Source organism: Phoxinus phoxinus (genome assembly GCF_949152265.1).
Source record: "Phoxinus phoxinus genome assembly, chromosome: 8".
NCBI lineage: Eukaryota > Metazoa > Chordata > Actinopteri > Cypriniformes > Leuciscidae > Phoxinus > Phoxinus phoxinus.
The window spans coordinates 11,509,460-11,530,631 of NC_136883.1; the positions used below are offsets into that span (position 1 = coordinate 11,509,460).

Here is a 21,172-nt window from a genome sequence, read left to right on the forward strand (position 1 = left end):
TGTCTTTAAAGACTGTGATTTTCACACAAATGTGTATGGAACCTTTGCATCACACAGATCTCGCCAACACACAGCACATTCTTCAAGTGACTTTCGGGCACAAGCTGTACATACGTATATAGATCAGTCAAATATTACAGATGATATTGTTGAAGAAGCGCATTGTTCTAATGCAGACAAGTGTTCGGGAGCAGATGACTTTTCAGGAGAGTATGAAACAGAAGAATTGAAAGAGGACGAAATTGAACTGAAATTAGGCCACCTTCTTTTAAAATTACAGAGCATTTACAATGTGCCAAGCAAGTGCATTAATGAAGTTGTAGCAGAGCTCCAGTTTATATCCACTTCATTGTCAGGTCCTGGCATAAAAAAGACTGTAAACGCATGTTTAAGGAAACATGACTGTGTGCTTGATGACCCAGTCATCTCAGATTTAGTCAAACAGTTGAGTGAGTCCAACTCTGTTAGCACAGCTTTAAGAGCTGATGGTCCTCTTGCCACATCTTACAAAAGACAGCAGTTTTTTAAGAATAAATTTCATGTGGTTGAGCCTGTCGAATTCATTCTGGACAAGAAGGAAGGTCGAACCTTACAATATGTTCCCATTCTTCAGTTATTGTCACAGATACTAGGCGTTAAAGACATACAGGAAAAAGCTTTCAAATCTTCAAACGCTACTCAGAGTCGGTACGAGTCATTTACTGATGGAACACATTTTAAAGAAAATGAACTTTTATCTACTGAAGACCTAACACTTTCTCTCCTTCTCTACATTGATGATTTTGAAGTGTGCAATCCTCTGGGAACATCCCGAAAAAAGCACAAGATTACTGCAGTGTATTGGGTATTGGCAAATGTTCCACTACAGTTTCGTGCAACACTTAAGTCTATTTATTTAGCGGTGCTTTGTAAGGCTGTAGATGTAAAGAAGTATGGTTATGAGGCAGTGCTTGAACCACTGTTAAAAGACATTGTCCAATTGGAAGAAGAAGGACTCTTTATTCCTTTGTTTGGAAAGAAAATCAAAGGCACAATAGTTAGTGTAGTAGCTGACAATTTAGGTGCCCATTCACTTGGTGGATTTTTGGAAAGCTTTTCTGGATCTCATGTCTGCAGGTTTTGTTTAGGAAAGCTGTCCGAGTTTCAGGTAAAAGAAGTAAGGACTGGGGCCTTCCAAGCAAGAACGAAGCAGGAACATTCTTTTCATGTACAAGCAGCTTTAGAAAGTCCAACTCTCACTCACTGCTTTGGTGTGAAAAGGCAATGTGCCTTAACTAAGAGGTTAAAATACTTTCATGTTTTGTCAGGGTATCCACCAGACTTGCTCCACGACCTATTTGAGGGAGTAGTACCTTTGGAGTTAGCTTTGAGCCTTGATCTACTGATAAAGAAAAAATACTTTACTTTATTTCAACTGAATGACCTAATCAGACAGTTCCCCTACAAATGGACTGACAAAACTGACAGCCCGCAGCCTATCCCGCTGAACTTTGCCACCCGGAGAAGCATTGGTGGAAACGCTCATGAAAATTGGAGTCTATTGCGACTGCTCCCCCTTATGATTGGTTTTAAAGTGCCAGAGAGTGAACCTGCATGGCATCTTTTAATGGATCTTAAAGACATTGTTGAGCTTGTGGTTTCTCCATTTCACACAGATGACACGATAAGATTCCTGGACACCAAGATATCTGAACACAGGCATAGATACCTACAGGTTTTTCCAGAAGCAAGAGTTCTGCCAAAGCACCATTATCTTGAGCATTATCCACAACTAATAAAGGAATTCGGACCGCTTGTAGCCCTGTGGACCATGCGCTTTGAAGCTAAGCATAGCTTTTTCAAGCGAGTTGTTCGACATACCCACTGTTTTCGTAACATTTTACTGTCTCTTGCTGTTAAGCATCAATTCATGCTGGCTTACCATCTGCACGGCACAGATCTACTCAAACCTGCCCTCAGTGTCTCAAATATTTCTACATTGCCTGTGGATGTCCTCAAGGAAAACATACAGGAAGCGGTGCAAAACAAGTTTCCTGGAGAAACGTACATGCAGGTTGCCAATACAGTGACCTGTCATGGCACCACTTACTCAGTGGGAATGATTTTGCCGTATGGATCAACTGGAGGACTTCCAGATTTTGTTGAACTAAGTCTGATCCTTATTGTGCATGGTCAGCCTGTATTTGCTGTCAAGTGTCTACATTCATGGTACAGTGAGCACCTTAGGGCTTTTGAATTGGAATCCACAAGACAAGTGACAATCTGTGAGCAACTAGACTTGACAGACTCCTATCCTCTTGTAGCTTACACTGTTGAGCAAAAGCGATTTGTCACCCTGAAGCGTCATATACCCATACAAGATTAGGTATTTATATACAGTATATATTGATTTTTTCATTTGTTTCTAAATCCTCAATTCACTGTCTTTAGTTAAGTGTTACACATGACTTAAAATTTTCCCGGGATCTGAAAAAAATTCAAAACTACCCAAAAATGTCACCCAGGGGCCTCCTTTACAAGTGACCCATATCTTAATTAATTTGTTTTAACTTTTTGATTCATTGCATGCCTAAATTCAACTTAACAGTCTTTTTTTCTTACTACAGAATCATCATGTCTGCCAGACTCAGAGTCATACTGCAAGAAGAAATACGCAAGCTTTCCTTGCCTTCAGGAATACCTCAGACTGTAGAGGAATTGAAGAATATTGTGCAAGAGACATTTGCAATTGAGCAAAATTTTAGTTTTCAGTTCCAGGACCAAGATTTTAATGGTCAGTTTTTTACTCTCCTTGAAACTGATGAAATAAAGGACAGAGACACCATCAAGGTGGTCCTTGCTGAACCAGTGATCACAGTAACATTTCAAGATTCTTCAAAGGATCAAGGAGTCCAGGATAGCTTTGATAGCATTTGCACTGAGTTATTGGAAGATGTTGGTTCCTGCTCCACTGCATCCAGCGATACCACAATTCTGTCTTCTCCAGGTAGCATCTCCTCCCTTCGTTCTGTGCCTTGGCCAGCTCAGTTTGTAATACCTACCTTCTCCCTTGACACTGAGCTCATTCTACAAGCAGCAAATGATGCCAACCTAAAGGACGGAACATTTCTTTGCAATCCTGCAGTAAAATCTAACATTCTGGACAAACTAGCAGAGAGCATCTTTGTCTACACCGCCTATCCATCAAGTGCACAAAGGGAGCAGGTTGCTGAGGCCCTGGTTTTGAAACACCCATGTTTGAGGGACCCAGTATCATTCAATGGTTTATATAGTTGGCACAACAGCCTGAAGTACAAACTTGGAAATTTCAGAGCAAAGGTGAAACACCTTGGAATACCAGAGCTAAATGTCAACTGTCTCAAGAGAAAGTCAGCTGCAGATCAAACTGCAGCAAAGAACTTAAAAAAAGCAAAGAAATCTGAGGTAAACTATCTCCCGCCTCATCCTCAAGGCGAAAATGATGAATCCCTTGAGAAGGAGAGAGTGGAGCTTCTCTATGAGTACAAGAAGAGAGACAACAACAGAGTCATTAATGACAAGATGGCAAAAACCTTCTCACTGCGTCGTAAAGATGTGATCCAGAAACCACCTGTGATTGATTTAAATGCTCGATGGCCTGCCCTGTTTGAGTTTTCCCAGGTATGTAGAACACTTTAATACTTATCTAATTACCTTTGTAATACCAAGTACTTTGTCTGACAAGGTGAAAGTAGTGTGGAATTTGCTGAAACTAAGCTGATAACTTAACTAAACACAAACCATGCACTTAAATGAACTCTCATCCGGTGCAGCATCCCTTTCCAGATATCAGACCACCTAAATGTATTTCTAGGGTTACTTTTTCTACTTGGTATTCTGTTTCTCTTTCCCTGTGCCTCTAATTCTTTTATTTCAGTATCTCATTATGCCTCTCCATCTCTCTCGGTCTCTTTCTCAGATCGAGGAGGAATTCCGGAGGATCACACTGAAGCCTCTACAGTCCACATTCTTTGGGAAGTTGGACGAATACACGCCTAAATTGTTGAGACTCTACAGGAGGAAGGGAGGCGCTGTTGGGAAGAAACTTGATGACACCCTTGAAATCATGAATGAGGCATGTACTTTTACAATTGTAGCAGTTACTTTAATGTTGTAGCATTCCAATAAATGTACTCTAAAAAGGTCACTAAAAAATTAAATTTCTGTCATTAATTTCTTACCCTCATGTCTTTCCAAAAGCGCAAGACCTTCATTTATCTTCAGAACACAAATGAAGATATTTTTGATAAAAATCTGAGAGCTTTCATGCCCTACATAGACAGCAACGTCATTGCAACTTTCAAGGTTCAGAAAGGCGGTAAAGACATCGTTAAAATAGTCCATGTGACTCCAGCGGTTCAACCTTAATGGCATGAAGAGCCGAGAATACTTTTTGTGCACAAAAAAACCCACAAAAATAATGCTTTATTCAACTATTTATTCTCTTCCATGTCAGTCACCTATGCTGTTCACGTAGTAAACAAAGCGTTGCCTTTCCGTGTTCTACTTCAAAACGCAGACTCAGTATTGGCCTCTGGTTGGCCAGCTTCTGCTTCAGCATCACATGCATGCAACATTGTGCTTGCGTGAACAGCGTCGGCCTGTAGTGAGCCGGCGTTGAAGCTCAACTCTGTTTACTACATAAACAGCGTAGTAGACTGACACAGAAGAGATAAAATTGTTAAATAAAGTCGTTCTTTTTGTTAGTTTTTTTTTGCACAAAAAAAATTCTTATCACTTCATCACATTAAGGTTGAGTCACTGGAGTTACATGAACTATTTTAACAATGTCTTTACTTGTCTTTCTGGGCCTTGGAAGAGGTCATGACGTTGCTGTCTATGAAGGAGTGAGACAGCTCTCAGATTTCATCAAAAACATCTTAATTTGTGTTCCGAAGATGATCGAAAGTCTTTGGTTTGGAATAACATGAGGGTGAGTAATTACTGACAGAATTTTCATTTCCGGGTGAACTAACCCTTTAAAATAATTCCATATTTCATATATTTGTAGGACAACAGCATTGAGACCAGAAGAGAAACTGTGATCAGAGGCCTCATTCTCTACCTTGGTGAAAAGTCAGAGGAATTAATCAAGGACTACCGGGTAAAGAAATTATATTTCTGCATATCTATGTATACTGAACGATTTTCAAATGTATTTCTTGATTTATATAGAAAGTTTTACAGTGCACTATTACACACACATATATATATATATACATATATATATATATATATACAAAATAAACCTAAAATTCTCGGGACAGGAGTATGTGTCCAAATTTTAATCTTAACCGTTCTATTTCATCAGATACGATCTCTAAACAGGGCTTTAAGTGTAAAATACCGAACTTGTTCTTTAAATCACAACACCGCTCAAAACTACCACAGCAACCACGTAAACCCGTCCAAATCCTGACAACACAGCACATTTTTTCGAGTGACTTTTTGCCACAAATTGTACATAAGTATATAGATCAAAACTACCACAGCAACCACGTAATCCCACCCAGATTTCTGTCCAGAAGGCGAGCAAAGAGCTATATGCATTCTTCACATTAGCAAACAAAAAGCTGGTTACATTTTCTCTGGTATATTTCACAGGTTTGTGATGACGACGATGCTGCAGCCATTCAAGAGGCCATCACTTCATTTGTGCTCAACATCTTTGTGGTCAGCAAAGCCAGGGATGGAGGTCTCGATAAGAAAGCTGGAATAGCCATCGAGGGAGCAGAGGTCCTTTTTGGTATTCCCAGTGTAGCACATGCTTGCACCTACCTTATGGGCCTTATTTATGCCTTGGAACTAAGCTATCCAAAGAAACTGAAATACACCTTTGAGGTGTTTCAGAAGATCTTCCTGGAGCTGGAGGATGTTAACAAAAACATGTCCTCCAAAATCCACGATCTCAAGATCAGCTTACTGGCCTAAAAGTGATAGACATTGTTGAAGTTAGAGGGTTTGAGTTAGGTCCCTTTGTTAAAGGTTTACAGTGCAATTTCTCAGGTTATCCTAATGCACTTTCTAGTTGCACTACTCTTTCATATGTGGACCATGTTTGTGAGTCTGTTAATGAGCATTTGAAGGAAATATGACTGTGAAGAAGTCACATGACTCATGGAAAATATTTTGTACAATTAGAATTTATTGTTATTTTATTGTGATAGATCACTAAGCTACCCAAATAAACTGAAATGTAGGTGTTCTAGAAGATCTTCCTGAAGCTGGAGGACAGGAACCAAAAAATTTTCCCCAAAGTTCATGATCTCAAGATCAGCTTACTGGCCTAAAAACCATACAGACCTTGTTGAAGGTAGAGGGTTTGAGTAAGGTCCTTCTGGTCAAGTTTTACAGTTCAATTTCTCAGGTTTTTTCAATGCACTTCAAGTTACACTAATACTATTTCATATAGGGACCATGTTTGTGAGTCTGTTAATATTTAAGGTGCAGTTGAGTATTTGTGAGCGTGTTGTTTTAAAGTCTTAGAGTATGTTACTGTACAGGACTGAAAAAACACAATTGTATAGACAATATTTTGTAACTGTTTTTTTTATTTTTATTGAAAAGTCCTTACTGAAAGTGTTGAAATAGTTTAACATCCGATTGGGAGTTTGAGACTGACAGATGTCCATTTCATATTACGGTCAACCCTTGGCCACAGCATGTATATCTTGAGATGTATTGAGTGGATTAAGGGGAAGTTCTGTGACCATATTCCTGAAGACAATAAAGCCTGTCAACTTTCACTTAATGAGCTTTCCTCTTGCACCACCGTGAAGCACAATTTTCTATTGTATACGATGTCTCAACCTGTGAGGTGGTTATATTTTATTATAATTTTTTATACTGAGCTTGTCAGTTTTTACTATCAAATGGCCAAAATGTCAGCTTTATGTAATGTAATAACTAGATTTCCATATTCGATCAGTACATTCTACTGTCATTCTGTGTTGAACTAGTAAATAGTAGTAAAAAAATTAACAATTTGCATTTATACTTTCAGTAGAAATACTCAGTTGTGAATTAGAAAATTTCGCGTTCAGGTAACTTTAAAATACACTAACAAATTTTGATAAACAAAGTAGATCCCACTTGAAATTTGTAATATGGAAATAAAAAAATTAAGTTGGATTCAATCAAAAAGACACATTTAGAACTCTTAAAGTAATGTAGATCACACACACACACAAATGACTAGAGCAATGATAAAATTAAGTTTACTTTACATGCAAATTTTATTTCAACAAACAGAAAAATTAAGTAGTTTGTACAAAGACTAGTCTTGTTGGATCTACGTAATAAAATTATGCAAAAAAATTCATCTTATTTTTTAAGTAAATCAAGCAGAGAATTTTTATCAGTGTAGTTATGCCTTGTAAAGCATTTACAATGGAGATTTAAATGCTCAAACTGAAAAACAACAACAACAACACAGTGATACAGAACATATAAATATTAAAAGCCTTTAAATCTCATTTGTAAATGCTTTACAAGGCATAAATAGTCCTCACTTTAGATGAGCTCACAAAAATAGTTAACTAACCACTACTAAATGCTTTATAACTACCTGCATTAACCCTGAATTACAGTAGAAATACATGTTAATAAAGCATTTACTAACACACAAAGTAACTATTACTACATGTCTGAATAATAAGATGTATGAAAGTATATTTAAATATTTTATTAATCATTTACTTACACTTTCTAAGTGATTTTATGAACCACTGAAAACTCCTAAATAACTGGTTTGTAAATATTGCTATACTTCATTTAGAAATGATACATTGATCATTAATAAAGTATGAAAATACAATTATTAAACACATTATAGGTATGCTTTTAAATCAAGAAAAAAGCATTTGTAGCTGTATTTATAAACTGCTTATTAATGTCTATCAATGTTTTATAACTGAGAAATTAACTGTTTACTAATGCTTAACTAATGATTAATAGCGTGCAGTTATTATAAAGTGTTACCGCTTTGGCAAAACTTTAGTCAAGCTCTCTAGTCACTAGGGCTGTAATCTCCCAGTCGATTGTTGGTCGATACGTTCTGGCTCGACCAAAATTCTGATTGGTCGATTTTTTGGCGCGTTCATTTCATTAGTTTTGCCGCGTTCATTTCATCAGTTTTCCCGCGTTCTTTTCATCAGTTTTGCCGCGTTCGTTTCATCAGGTGGAAAGTACTTGCTAATGGGGGTGTTTTCAGAGCACCCCTGTTTAACAGGTAACAGTCTGTCTTCAGAACACCCCCCTTGTTTTCACTTCTTTTGGATTAGCCCAACCACTGGAGAAGAGAGACAGATTGAAGAAAGTAGGCTACAAGAAGGTTTGCTGAATATTATTTATTTAATTGTGAGAGCGTTTAATTCATAGTCAGTGCTCTTCTACCATGTCAACAAAGACTTTGGCAGTGTGGCAGCATTTTTTTAAAATAGAAAACGGGGAAAAATGATTGTAGCCTAATGCGCTGTGCCACTGTTTGTATTAGTTTTGACCCTATGCTTTATTTTCAGTTATGCACTTTATTTCGTTTTTGTTATTGATCTGGTTTGTTTAATAAATATTCTTTTTTTACTAAAATGGACGTGCCTTTTGTGTTTAAGAGTAAAGCTTTAAGTTAATAGTCTATTCGTGTCTCAGCCGCGAAGCTGCGCTCCTGTGTTCAGCCTCACTCTGTGCAAGCTGCACCACGGCTGAAATGATAGTGCCTGTCAGTTATTATAATACACATATGATAAAAACAATTGTCTAAATTATGTTGCATATTCCTCAAAAGTTTTTGTGATGATATCACTAGTTGACAACAGTACTATTTTCGGAAATCATAGGCTATATTGCGGAGGTGCACGTGATGCAACGCTGTCAGAGCCGACAGACTCGTGTGTCAGACTCATTTCAGTGCAAAATAATTAGGTCAAAAACGATTTAATATACTGCAAATAGCCTACTATTTTTTTATGTTTATTTATAATTCATTTAGGCGGACAACAAGGCTACCAAGTACTGCACACAGTGCGCAGCTAATTAATGTAACGTTTTTTTTCCTAACGTCATTTTTAGTTGAAAATTTCAGGCCTTCAGTCGACCAAGATTTCCTTTGGTTGATTACAGCCCTACTAGTCACTATTCAACTTATTTCTTCTCTTCCACTTAATTGTTTTTGCCCTAAAGTCCCTTTTGTTGCATTCAGTCTTCAGATTTACTGCTGTCATCACCTAGTGCAGAAAAGATGGGAAAGGTCCTTTATGAAAATTAACCTTGGGTTTACTACAAATAAAACCAAAAAATCATGGTTAATATAAAACCAGGGTAACCACAAATTATCCATGGTTTTGTTAGACTAACCATAGTTTAACCATGGTATTTGTACTAAAACTGTGGTTATTCAAATAGTAATCATTAGTAATCAATCCACCAAAAAACATGGTTAGTACATTTTTACTATAATAAAAACATGGTTAAAGGGATAGTTAACCCAAAAATAAAAATTATGTCATTAATTACCCTCATGTTATTCACAAGTGAATAATGCTTTGATGAAATCTGAGAGCTTTCTGTTCCTGTTGACAGCCTATTTGCTGTCAACCAAGAACAAACCTCTTGCGGAAGCTCAAATGTGCTACTTAACACACGAGAATTAACCCCATTGGTTATTGCATGTGGCGAGCAGGTCTGCAGCGGGAGAAAAAGACTGGAGAAGAGCGGTGAATAAGTAGGACAAGTGCAAAATGACAAACACCTGTGTCTTGTTGCAGTAATTGGCCTGGAGATAACAGATAAAAGCCACCAGGAAGCAGGGAGAGAGACTTGTGCGCTTTGAATGATCTGGAGAGCTGCATCACTGTTATTCCCTTGCATGTGGACTGAGTTTATTGAAGCGCAGTGAGTGCGACTTTGTTTTGGGATTTGAAAGTGAATAAAGCACGAGCTTCAGTAAAGCAGACCCTGACTTCTTCCTTCCTTGTCTTGAACATTATTACTCGGGTGCCAAAACCCGGGACAGAAGGAACGCCGCCGTCATGCAGTCCACGTCAAGTTCGCCATTTGCATATGTCATCCAATCGCTCGCGGGACTCCACCAGGAACACCACCAGACGCTAATGGACATGAGGGATGACCAGGAATGCCGTTTCCACAACCTCATCTAAGCACAACAGGAAGACTGCAAGCTGTTCCGGAGCTGGATGGACAGGGAGGTTTTGACCGGGGGGGACTCCACCACCAAACACCCACTCATTTGAGACGACCCCAAGGCCTTTATCGACCTGTCCAAGAAAACGGCAGAGTCATGTGAGTGGCCATTAGTCCAGTGAGCCTGAGCCCGGTACAAAATTGCCAGCGGTTCCGGTCTCTGGATCTGGTCGAGAGCGGCCAGCCCTTTGTGATGACTTAACAGTACCGGGACGCATGTCCCACATGGTTGTTGCCTGGGCGAAGCGACGTCGAGCAGACCATTGACCTAGTGGTACTGGAGAAGTTATGCACTTTACTGTCACTAGGGTAGCGGGGAAGTCTGGGCCAGCCTGTTGGTGTTGCGGGGACCCAGGACACTTTATTGACAAGTGTCCAGTAATAGAGTCCAGTCATCTCATAGCAAAAATGATTGCAAGACATATACTTCCTTTAAATTTTGTTGAAGGAGACAAATTTAAGGAAGTCTTACAGTTTCTTGAACCAGATTACAACATTCCCTCACGGAAAACTATAACAGCGTGAATAGAGCTTCAATATGAAAGTATGGTTTCCGATCTCAAAACTACTTTAGGGACAGTAGTCTCCGTGGCCATTACAACTGACACTTGGACAGCATTAAATACAGAATTCCCTTTCGAGAACGGTCACTTCGTATTGCGTGTTCGAAAACTCCTTTCTTCAGATTTATTGAAGCTTATTTGTAAAACGCATTGAAAATGGCGAGGCGCCTCAGAGACAGCCGAATTGGGTGTGGCTGAGCCTATAAAATGACCCCGAATTTGCCATTATAGCAGATTTTCTCTACTTCAGCGACAACTTACGTCTCTGTGTCCTCCGAAAACTTTGAAGCTATTGCCGTTGAAACAAGCCTTATTCTGCCAGAATGAGCCTTCGCACAGCGGACTGCGCCTTCAACTCGTCTTGGAAGCCGCTTTCTCCTGTCGCCGTTTTCCAGTGGCCATCCGGCAATTGACATATATTCTTTCTATTGAACTGTTACGTTATACAGTCTGAAAGAGCGGCGAGCGTTGTTTCAAATGCCTCACTCAAAATGCGCCACGTGCGGATCCCATCTGCACGAGAGGGGTGGGCACTCGGAGTGTGTTTCATGCCTGGATCCTTCCCATGCTGATTCTGTAGGAATTTTTCCACAGTGGTTGCACCCCTTACTGACCTTTTAAGTACTGAGCGAAAATTTGTGTGGAACGAAGTATGTGAATTTGCCTTCTGTTCTGCTAAAGATTTATTGTGCAATGCTCCTGTGCTTTCTGCCCCGAATTTCACTGAATCTTTTAGCCTGCAGGTGGACGCGAGTGCTTATGGCGCCGGTGCGGTGCTGATGCAAGCAGATAACGCTGGTATAGAACATCCAGTGAGCTATTTCTCAAAAAAATTCACCCGGTAATTACTGAGAAATTATAGCACAATCGAGAAAGAAGCCCTGGCGTTGCTGTTGGCCGTCCAACACTTTGAGGTGTATTTAAGTTCTGGTGACCGCATTGTGACGTACACGGATCACAACCCTCTAGTGTTCCTGGCTCGTATGTCTAACTCTAATCAGCGTCTAATGAGATGGGCACTCATCTTACAAGAGTTCAACTTGGACATACGTTATAAAAAGGGTGTAGATAATGTCGTAGCTGACGCATTATCAAGGGCTTATACTGCTGATGCCTAATCGACCGTAAAAAAAAAATGCCATGAAGTGTTGATGGATTCAACTAATTTGTTACAAATCAGGTTTTGTAACTAAGGGTGGGGGTGTTACGTCCCTGGACGTAATGTGTTATTCATTTTATTATTTCTTTGATTTTTGTCATGTGACTTGTTATTGTGCAGTTCGTTGTCTCTCTCTCTCTCTCTCTCTCTCTCCCTCTCCTTCTGTGCAGGCTTGATTGGGTTCAGCTGCGGCAGATCACGTTGATGAGCGGGAGTGTTGATATGCTGAGAAAGACGGCAATGCGGGAGAGCTTCTTGGGGCGCGTCGTGGAGCTCCGTTGTCGTTCTGTCCCTCATCTCCTGCCCCAGACATTTGGCTTATTGTTGGAGTACTAAATGTTGGAGTGTGGTTGGGGTTCGTTCAGTGAGGCTTCCTTGTGTGGGGTTTTCACCATTGAATTATGAGGACATCTGACTTGTTACTTTGGTATCATGAGTTTCTCTTTTTCATTATCTTTTCTTTATTTTGTCTTGTTATTTAAGCTGTTACTGATTGATATCATTAGGTTGATGTTTAATTAGTTTCCTTTGGAAGCCGTAGGGAGGAGGTTGCCATTTTATTTTCTCTTGAGTAGTTTTCTCCTGGTTATTGTTAGTTAGGGAGTAAGGGAAGACTTTTGTACTTTCTTTGGGGTTTTCTTTTGTTAGGTAAATTATATTCAATTCCCTTTTAGTTAGACCCATTTCTGTTTGTTATTTTGGCTTGAACCCCTCCTGAAGATTCACGCTTCCTGTTCATTCATGTGTTAATAAAAAGCTTACTTTTGCCACTTTCGTTTCGTAGTATTTGTTTGTGAGCTGGGACAGGAGAAGGGACATAGGTATTAATTTAATTGATGCGTTGTTTGTCATTGGCATTCCTAACCCTAGACGGGGAGGCCGTGACAATCTGCACCCTCTGCTGTCTCGGTGCTGCAGACGCGGCTAGCTCTCTCCAAAGATGGCGACGCCGCCCCTCCCACTCTTCCTTTTCCCGCTCTACTTCTGCCGAGGAAAAAGAGCCACCGAAGGCTGCCCGAGGGATTGGAGATAAGCGAGCCCCCGAAGTCGGTTTGAGGGCTGGTTTTTGCTGGGGCGCCAGCAGGCCCCTCATCACAGACCTGCTCCATTCTTCCCCAAGGTTCATCAAGAGCTAAGCACTACCCACAGCCTCTGCGCCAGGGCCCCCGACCCAGGATTTTGTTGGACCCTAGGCCTCCGAAGACCTCCAAGCGACGGGGGTAAAAAGAGAGGGCTTGAGTCTCGCCGCAGCCGGACCACCATCGAAGAAACCCACAAGTCTCGCAGCTATTTTATAATTTTATTCTGTAGTAACCGGGCCCGCTGCTCTGCGCGCGTTCCTACACACAAACGCTGTTTTCACAGCGACCCCAATAAAGCACATAAAGAGTATGTTTCAAGCACACACCACACGGGTTTCCGGTCCCCCTTCACTAGGTGGCCCCCTCCCAGTTGTCACTATGACTTTGCCCGAGGCGAAAGCCTTTCCAGTCAAACCAACACTCAGTATGTGCACAAATCACAATATAAAGGTGTCTGGTCCCCCTGTATTAGGTGGCCCGTCCCTGAACATGAGCCGAACCCTAGCCACAAAAGCTCTGGCCTGGCAAGCCATTCCCAGTGTATTCGAGTTGGGTTATAAAAAAACAACAAATAAAGCGAGGATACTCGCTCCAATTCGCTCGCAGACCCCCAAAGTTTCAGGCGGTTCTCAAGACTTTGGTGAGAAGCAACGTGTGTCCCGTGCTTCGGTCCGATATACAAAATCTGTTATCAAAAGGGGCGATATAATTAGTCCCCCCGCGCTGAAACACTAGGGTTTTACAGTCGCTATTTTCTTGTACAGAAAAAAGACGGCGGCATCATACCCATACTAGACCTAAGGCATCTGAACAAAGCTCTCATGAGATTCGCCTTCGAGGGGCAGGCTTATCAATACACAGTTCTGAAGTTCGGTCTGTCCCTAGCGCCCCATTCATTTACGAAGTGCATGGACGTGGCACTCTCTCCCCTGAGATATCAGGGAGTGCGCGTGCTGAATTATCTCGACGACTGGCTTGTGCTGGCGCAGTCGAGGACCGAACTTATATATATACACATATATAATTATATATATATATATATATATAGTTTCTGTGAGCCCAGGGGTCCAGCCAATTACTTAAAGTGCTGCGTTTTACACTGCGTCCCCACTGCATATAGCTACGCAATACGAAGTGACTGTTTTCGAAAAGGAACGTACTCGGTTACCAACGTAACCTCGGTTCCCTGAGAGTAGGGAACGAGTATTGCGTAGCTTGCCGCACTATAGTACCATGGCAAGTCTGTCGCTTCATTCGATTTAAACCTGCTATAATGGCGAATTCAGGCTCATTTTATAGGCTCAGCCACACCCAATTTGGCAGCCAATTAGCTATCAGCGCGCCAACACGCGTCAGAGACCGCCGAATTATGCGCGCCTTCGCCATTGGATGTGCAGTTGCTGCAGCACAGCCAATGAGTGAGCTAGTCACTCATAGTGCTCACTGTGCAGTTGCACTGCGTTTTACATATAGGCTTCAATAAATCTGAGGAAAGGAGTTTCCCCACTGCGTATAACTATGCAATACTCGTTCCCTACTCTTAGGGAACCGAGGTTACATTAGTAACTGAGTACGTTCTATGTCACTATAACGTGTAATTTTATTGCTGATGGTAAGGTGGACAGTTATGTTCTGAAAACCCGAGCACTGAAAGAGCGTCACTCCGCTGCCAACCTGGTGGATTATTTGAAAACATCTGTAGAACAATGGGGCCTGGAAGGCAAAGTGGTCGCGTGCGTGCGTGCATGCATGACAGTGCTAGCAATATGGTAGCTGCAAACAGAGACATGAACTGAGAATCTTTACCTTGCTTTGCACACACTTATGTTGGCTATTAATGATGGATTTAAAGCTGCAAGCATGAATAGGCTCATTGGTGCATGCAGTAAACTTGTTGAACATTTCCATCATAGCACGATTGCCTCAAATGCACTGAAACAGAGACAAAGACAGTTGGAATTGCCTTCGCACAATCTTATGCAATACTGCAAATGCGCTGGAATTTGGCTGCTGATATACTTGTACAATTGCATGATCACCGCTGTCCTCTCTGACATGACCACAACCAAGCTGGCGGATGCTAAGACTCTGGAGTTAATCTATGATCATTGGTAGACAATTGAGGAAATGTTACCTGTTCCCCAGTCCCAGTCAGCAAGTGCATCACTGGGTGGCGAAAACTACGTGTATGTCTCCATGGTGTATCCACTTGTGCAAAGCCTTCTCTCCAGGTTCATCTATAGTTCAAATAAACAAATAAATGCATTACTTAGTTCTTGTTCATATGCTATTGATTACTGATCGCTTTTTAATTATTCTGTCTGTTTCTTTACATTTAAATATACATTTATAAAATGAATAAAATGTATTTTAATTAAAGAAATTCAGTCAACTGTTTAAGCATTTAATTAAATTAAATTATAAAAAATAAGCAATACTGTATAAGACCACTGTGGCGAGCAGGACGAGGTCAAGAGACGTGAGAGCGGCGCGAGACCGGTGGCGTCGCACAGGTGTTGCTCATCAGTAATCACGCCACCAGTCTCGCTCCACTCTCTCACGTCCCTCGACCTTGTCCTGCTCGCCACAACCACAATTCATTATTCATATTCAGTTATTTGTTATTTAATCTGTATCTACAGACACATGAGCGGTGGAGAATGAGAGAGAGTGTGAATGAATAAAATAAAACGCTTATACATCATAATGTAAAACATGTGTGATGTTTTTTGAAAATATAAAAATGCAACACATTTTCGGCGATGGGTATAGGTTAAATCATTAAACCTAAAACATTTGTCACGAGGTGACGAAGCATATGGAACTTAGTTCCGCTGAAGTAGTGTTTCCGGTGGGACACTTTTAGGTGAAACTCCATCCCCAGGTCCGTGGATGCATAGACATGTATAGAAAGGCTAGATGGCTCAAGGCGGAGTCAGCTGTGTCGTCACTTGGCGGCCATCTTAGGTCAGGAGACTGCGCTGCTGCTCCCTGCCAACTAAAATGCTCGTAACTTGCTGAATTCTTGACGGATTTACAAACGGTTTGGTTTATTACAAACCTTATTAACATGGCTATGATTTGTGCTGATGCCGATGTTTATTAAACTCCGTGGCTATAATTTTTCACAAGTATGCAGTTAAATAGCCGCATCCCTGACGTTTATGACACACCAAGCCGTTTGAAAATCGGTTGAAAATTTAGCAAAATATAGTTATTTCAGCACTACATGCACAATAGACTTTATTGTTATAAATGGACGAGCGGTCCTGTCCTAAGATGGCCGCCGTGTGACGTCGTCGGGTCCCATTGGCTCTCAGCGCCGGTAAGCCATCTAGCCTTTCTATACATGTCTATGCGTGGATGCGTCTGTTGCCATGACAACCCCAAATGACAGATTGGCGACAGGTGTGGGGAATTTACTCTGAGAGTTTGGAAGGAGCCCCGTCAGCATTTGAGAGGATAAAAAGCACGAGACAGAGTCTGTAAGGGTGGTCTTTCTCCCCCCGTGAGAAGTCGTTTTATTGGGCGGTTGCAGTTATCGGAATACTGGTGAATGAACAGGAGAGTGCTGGCTTAATGAGGGACTTGAGGACAACGGAGGAAGAGTGAAATACCCCGTTTGTACTGGAGAGGAGCTAAGTAACTGAGAACTGAGTCTCGTAATTGCATGCATTTGACACTGAATTGGATGTGGCTTGGAGTGTTGGATCACGATCATAAATATCACTGAGTGGATTGTATTGATTCATTACCGATCTCTTATCTCTCCCTCCATTAAAAATGGTGATGTGAACTCTGCCCGTGTATGTGAAGAAAAAACCTCCCAAAATATTCTCCACAGTATTGATGATCACGGTCCCCTCGCACAGAGACCCAAGGGTGAGTGCTGGCTTTAAATTGCACGTTGTAAAGTGAGTTTGCAGTGCCTAAGATTGACGTATCCCCCACCTTATATGCTTGAAGTGGAATTGCTGTGTGTGTGGAAGATACATTCCCTTTTGCCGTGCACTCTCCCTGTGTTATGCTGGTCTACTGTCAAAAGTGAGAGCTCGTGACATTAATCTATTCTAACTGTTGGATGTTGAAGAATGATCATCTTGGATTTGAATTAACCCCTCTGTTTGCGCTGATAGGAGAGGAGATGCCCTGTTGTAATGTTCACTGCCTGTCTCAGTAAAAGCTTCGTGCAGCCTGTCAACTTGGAGTCTGCTGTATCCTCGTAGCCCACCCGTACTGGGAGAAGTGACTGTCCCTCTGTCTCGAATGTGAGGTTGGCGCGCCCTGTCTGAAATACCTACTCTGTCTGCGTCAGAAGAAGTCCCGTTCAGCCTGTTTGACTTGAGTCTGCTGTATCTCCGCAGCCCATCTGTATTGTGAGAAGTGTTTGTTCCCCTCAACGCATGTAAACTGTATGCTTTGTCCGAAGCACGTATTCTGTCTGTCCCAGTAGAAGCCTCGTGCAGCCTGTCGCCTTCGAGCCTGCTGCATCCGTATAGTCACCTGTGCTGGGAGAAGCGGCTGTCCTTCTGTCACGAACGTGACGCTGGCACACTCTGTCTGGAACACCCATTCTGTCTGTGTCGGAAGAAGCCCCGTCCAGCCCGTTGACTTCGAGTCTGCCGTACCCCTGCAACTCATCTGTGTTGTGAGCAGTGTTTGTTCCTTCCAACGCATGTGTACTGTATGCTTTGCCTGAAGCACCTATTCTGTCTGTCCCAGTAGAAGCCTCGTGCAGCCTGTCGCCTTCGAGCCTGCTGCATCCGTATAGTCACCTGTGCTGGGAGAAGCGGCTGTCCTTCTGTCACGAACGTGAGGCTGGCACACTCTGTCTGGAATATCCACCCTGTCTGTGTCAGAAGAAGCCCCGTTTAGCTGTCGGCGTTGGGTCCGTGACCACTTTGGAACCCCCTCGCTCTGGAGCAGCGTCTGCAGAAGACTCCCCTAGCCACCCCCCGTAAGACCGGGTACCCTCCGGACACGTACTTGACTGATATCCCTCTGCCCCAACGCCCATACCTGTGAAGGAGGGAAGGTTGAAATTATCTACTTACCAGAGGAGACCTACCGGACTGCTCGCTCGTGGACCGTACGCCCACCCCTGTGAAGGAAGGTTGGAATTATCTGCTTACCAGAGAGGACTTACCGGACTGCTTGCTCGTTGACGGCACGCCCCCACCTGTGAAGGAAGGTTGGAATTATCTGCTTACCAGAGGAGACTTACCGGACTGTTCGTTCGTCGACCGCACCCCCACCTGTGAAGGAAGGTTGGAATTACCTACTTACCAGAGGAGACTTACCGGACCGTCGTTTGCCCACCGCCCCCACCTGTGCGCTGGTCATCTGCTGCAGGGTCTGTACTGGGTTACTGCACCGTCCACCCCCGATCCCTGAGGGCAACAAGGGAGAAGATTTTAGATTAGGGTTTCCAATTTGCTTTTACTCCAAAATAAAACTTGTTAATTTTATTCTCTGTCTCTGACTCTTCCCTCTGACACGTTCCTCGAGGTGGTCCTGGTTCAGGGGTGGGTGCAGTCTAGCTTGGCCCACCCGACCTGTGACACATTAAAACCCAATGCATGCGCGTGTGTGCACACGAGCACATGTGTATTAATCTTCACATACTTTGATACATTAATAAATTCTGTATTTATCTCAACCAGCTGGAATTGGGATTAGGAATTGATAACTGCTTTGTACCTGAACTAAGTAAATCACCAACTGGTATATTGAACTTACATTGACTATAGAACAAACTACCATAATGCCAAATCTATCTTATAGGTTTTACTTCTAAAGTCACTCTTTAGATTCAGAATTATGGTAATTTGGTCTAAAGTCAAAGTAAGTTAAATTGGAAATGATATGAGGCCAAAATTAAATAATTACATAATTTAAGGTTGTTGTTTTTTTAAGAGTATTTCTATAAGTTTCATTTTCAAACCCCAAAAACAGGAAAAGTGAAATCATACTATAAGGTTTAACATTTCCATGTTGGTTGTTAGTGTGTATGTTTCTGAATAAATTCACTAGAATTTTGACAGTGAACTCCAGATGTGAAAAACTCCGCATTTGGTGAAGGCACTTACCAAACATCAGGATGTACAAACATCATTCATACTGAGACAATAAGTAGGTTTCTGTGGTCTCTTTGTGAGATAGACAGTACACTAGTGGAAGCGGATCTGATGTGCATATCAGCAGGGTCTTTTTGACACTCTTTTTTTTCATCTGTTAGAGCGTCGCTCCATGACTTACAGGATATCAAGGTTGATGTTCGTATCTATTGATTTACTAACAAGCGTGACCACACTGAAAGTACCTTGTGGGCTTGGTGTGGTAGTGTCAAATTATCCCACAGCACTGACAGGAAGTAAGTGTTTCTCATAGATGACAAAGCTCTTCATGTCTCTTACAGTAGGTGCAAAACGGAGCTGGGAGATTCTGCAGCACAATTGGACTAGTAAGCACTAAGGATTTAGGTTTACTATCATTACGATGATTGACAGGTAAGCATTCTGAGGAAAAGTAAACTAACATGACACATAATGAGGTACTCTAGAAGCAAGCCAAGCATTTATTTTTCTTATTACTATAGAAAACATTTTGAGATCACATTTTGAGGTTTATCCATGAAGCCTGTTGATGGACTTTACAGAGTTAGATAAACTTATGGCTTTGCATGGTCCTAAATCCTAAAGTGCAACTGTATAGTCCATCTTAATTTGAGATTTATCCCACTTCAGTGGTGCAATTTACTTTTAGACAGAGCACAACTCTGATTATGAAAAAATGTTTCTCTACTTTCTCTACAGAACAGAAGGCTCAGCGATAATTTAAATGAGCTTTTACTATGTTCCAGAATAAACTACAATATCTGCTAGATTTTATGTGCGACACTACGTCAGATTTATAGAGCAGATTGCCGTTCTGAATGATTTTATTAGTGACAAAATTACGGGGCTTGAAAATTTGACAAAGTAATAAAAAACATTCCGAGCTTAAGTCCTGGAAGCCCATCCCTAGCTTCGCCAATTGTGCCACCCCTGCACTATGATACGTGCAGACATATTTCTTAAATAAATTCTGGTATTTTGCAGTTTAATAACCACACTAGGCTAAATCGACATTTAGTTTTTTTCCTAATTTTTTTCTGTAGCCCTACTGGGAAACTAACTGTGAACAGAATAATTTACTTAGGATTACAACCTTTTGTGTCTAAACCTTTTTAGCAGTAGCTGAGTTAATTTAATGTCAAAGACCAGTGTACTTAACCTTCAAACACATAAATGAAACTGTTTGGGGGTTGATGCTCAGTTTAGATGAGGAGAACAGGAAGCCAGAGATAAGTCCTGGCAGACGTTCACATTGACCTTGTTTGAGCAGGCGGCAGTAATTAAGACGCTAGCTGGAAACCTGACTCCAGTGTGACGCAGCCTGAGGCTCGCTGCTGAAGTGGAGGTCGGAAAAAGAAACGAGATCTTCGTCGGCTCAGTGGCTGCACTCGATAGTGCTGCCAAGGCCGAGGTTAGCCCACTAATTCGTCCAAATGAGCGCCCTTATTCATGGTATCTTTATACATGCAGACACTCACATAAACACACATACCAATGTTCCCGCAGACCAGAGAGGAGAGGAGAGTTATGAGGTCTTTGGTTTTCCTGGGACAGAGGAGAGTTGAGTATGATGTCGGCCGTTGATCTGTTGTGAGTTCCTGTGGCGGAATATTAAAGGTACAGCAATGCAGTTGAATTCAGTGAAGCTGTAGCATAGCATTGAACCTCTTCTCTTTTGGATTCTGAGTTTTTAAACACGCTAGCATGCAGAAAAATATAACATTGGTATTTGGCACATTCCTCTTGTGTGATTTGTGGTTTGTTCACAAAGGAATAGGTAATTATGTACCTATTAGGATTAGCTCATTAAATTATGTTTGGCTGAGGCTGGATATTCCCTAATACCTCCTAAAGTAAAGCATTATCATCTTTAGCTCTTTGCAAGGAATCTCTCTCAATACCCTGCTGGATACATTTTTCTCTCTCATTTCAAGGACAAATGTATTGAGGAATTCAGACATGCTGCCCCTTATTCTCTCTTACAATACAAAATGTTAAAATATATGTCCAAAAAAGCAAAATAATTAACTGTAACGT

General features: G+C 41.5%; 1 protein-coding gene across 1 annotated transcript; it reads left to right on the plus strand.

The window, feature by feature from the left end:
• Window positions 1-2,770: 2,770 nt before the first annotated feature.
• LOC307003092 (uncharacterized protein) lies at window positions 2,771-6,763 on the plus strand (the record flags this gene model as incomplete). Its single annotated transcript, XM_079621205.1, has 5 exons — window positions 2,771-2,777; window positions 2,849-3,639; window positions 3,938-4,093; window positions 5,030-5,122; window positions 5,623-6,763. 5 exons carry the CDS (start codon window positions 2,771-2,773, stop codon window positions 5,947-5,949), a joined length of 1,374 nt encoding a protein of 457 aa, XP_079477331.1. The 3' UTR covers window positions 5,950-6,763.
• Between the last annotated feature and the right edge of the window lie 14,409 nt (window positions 6,764-21,172).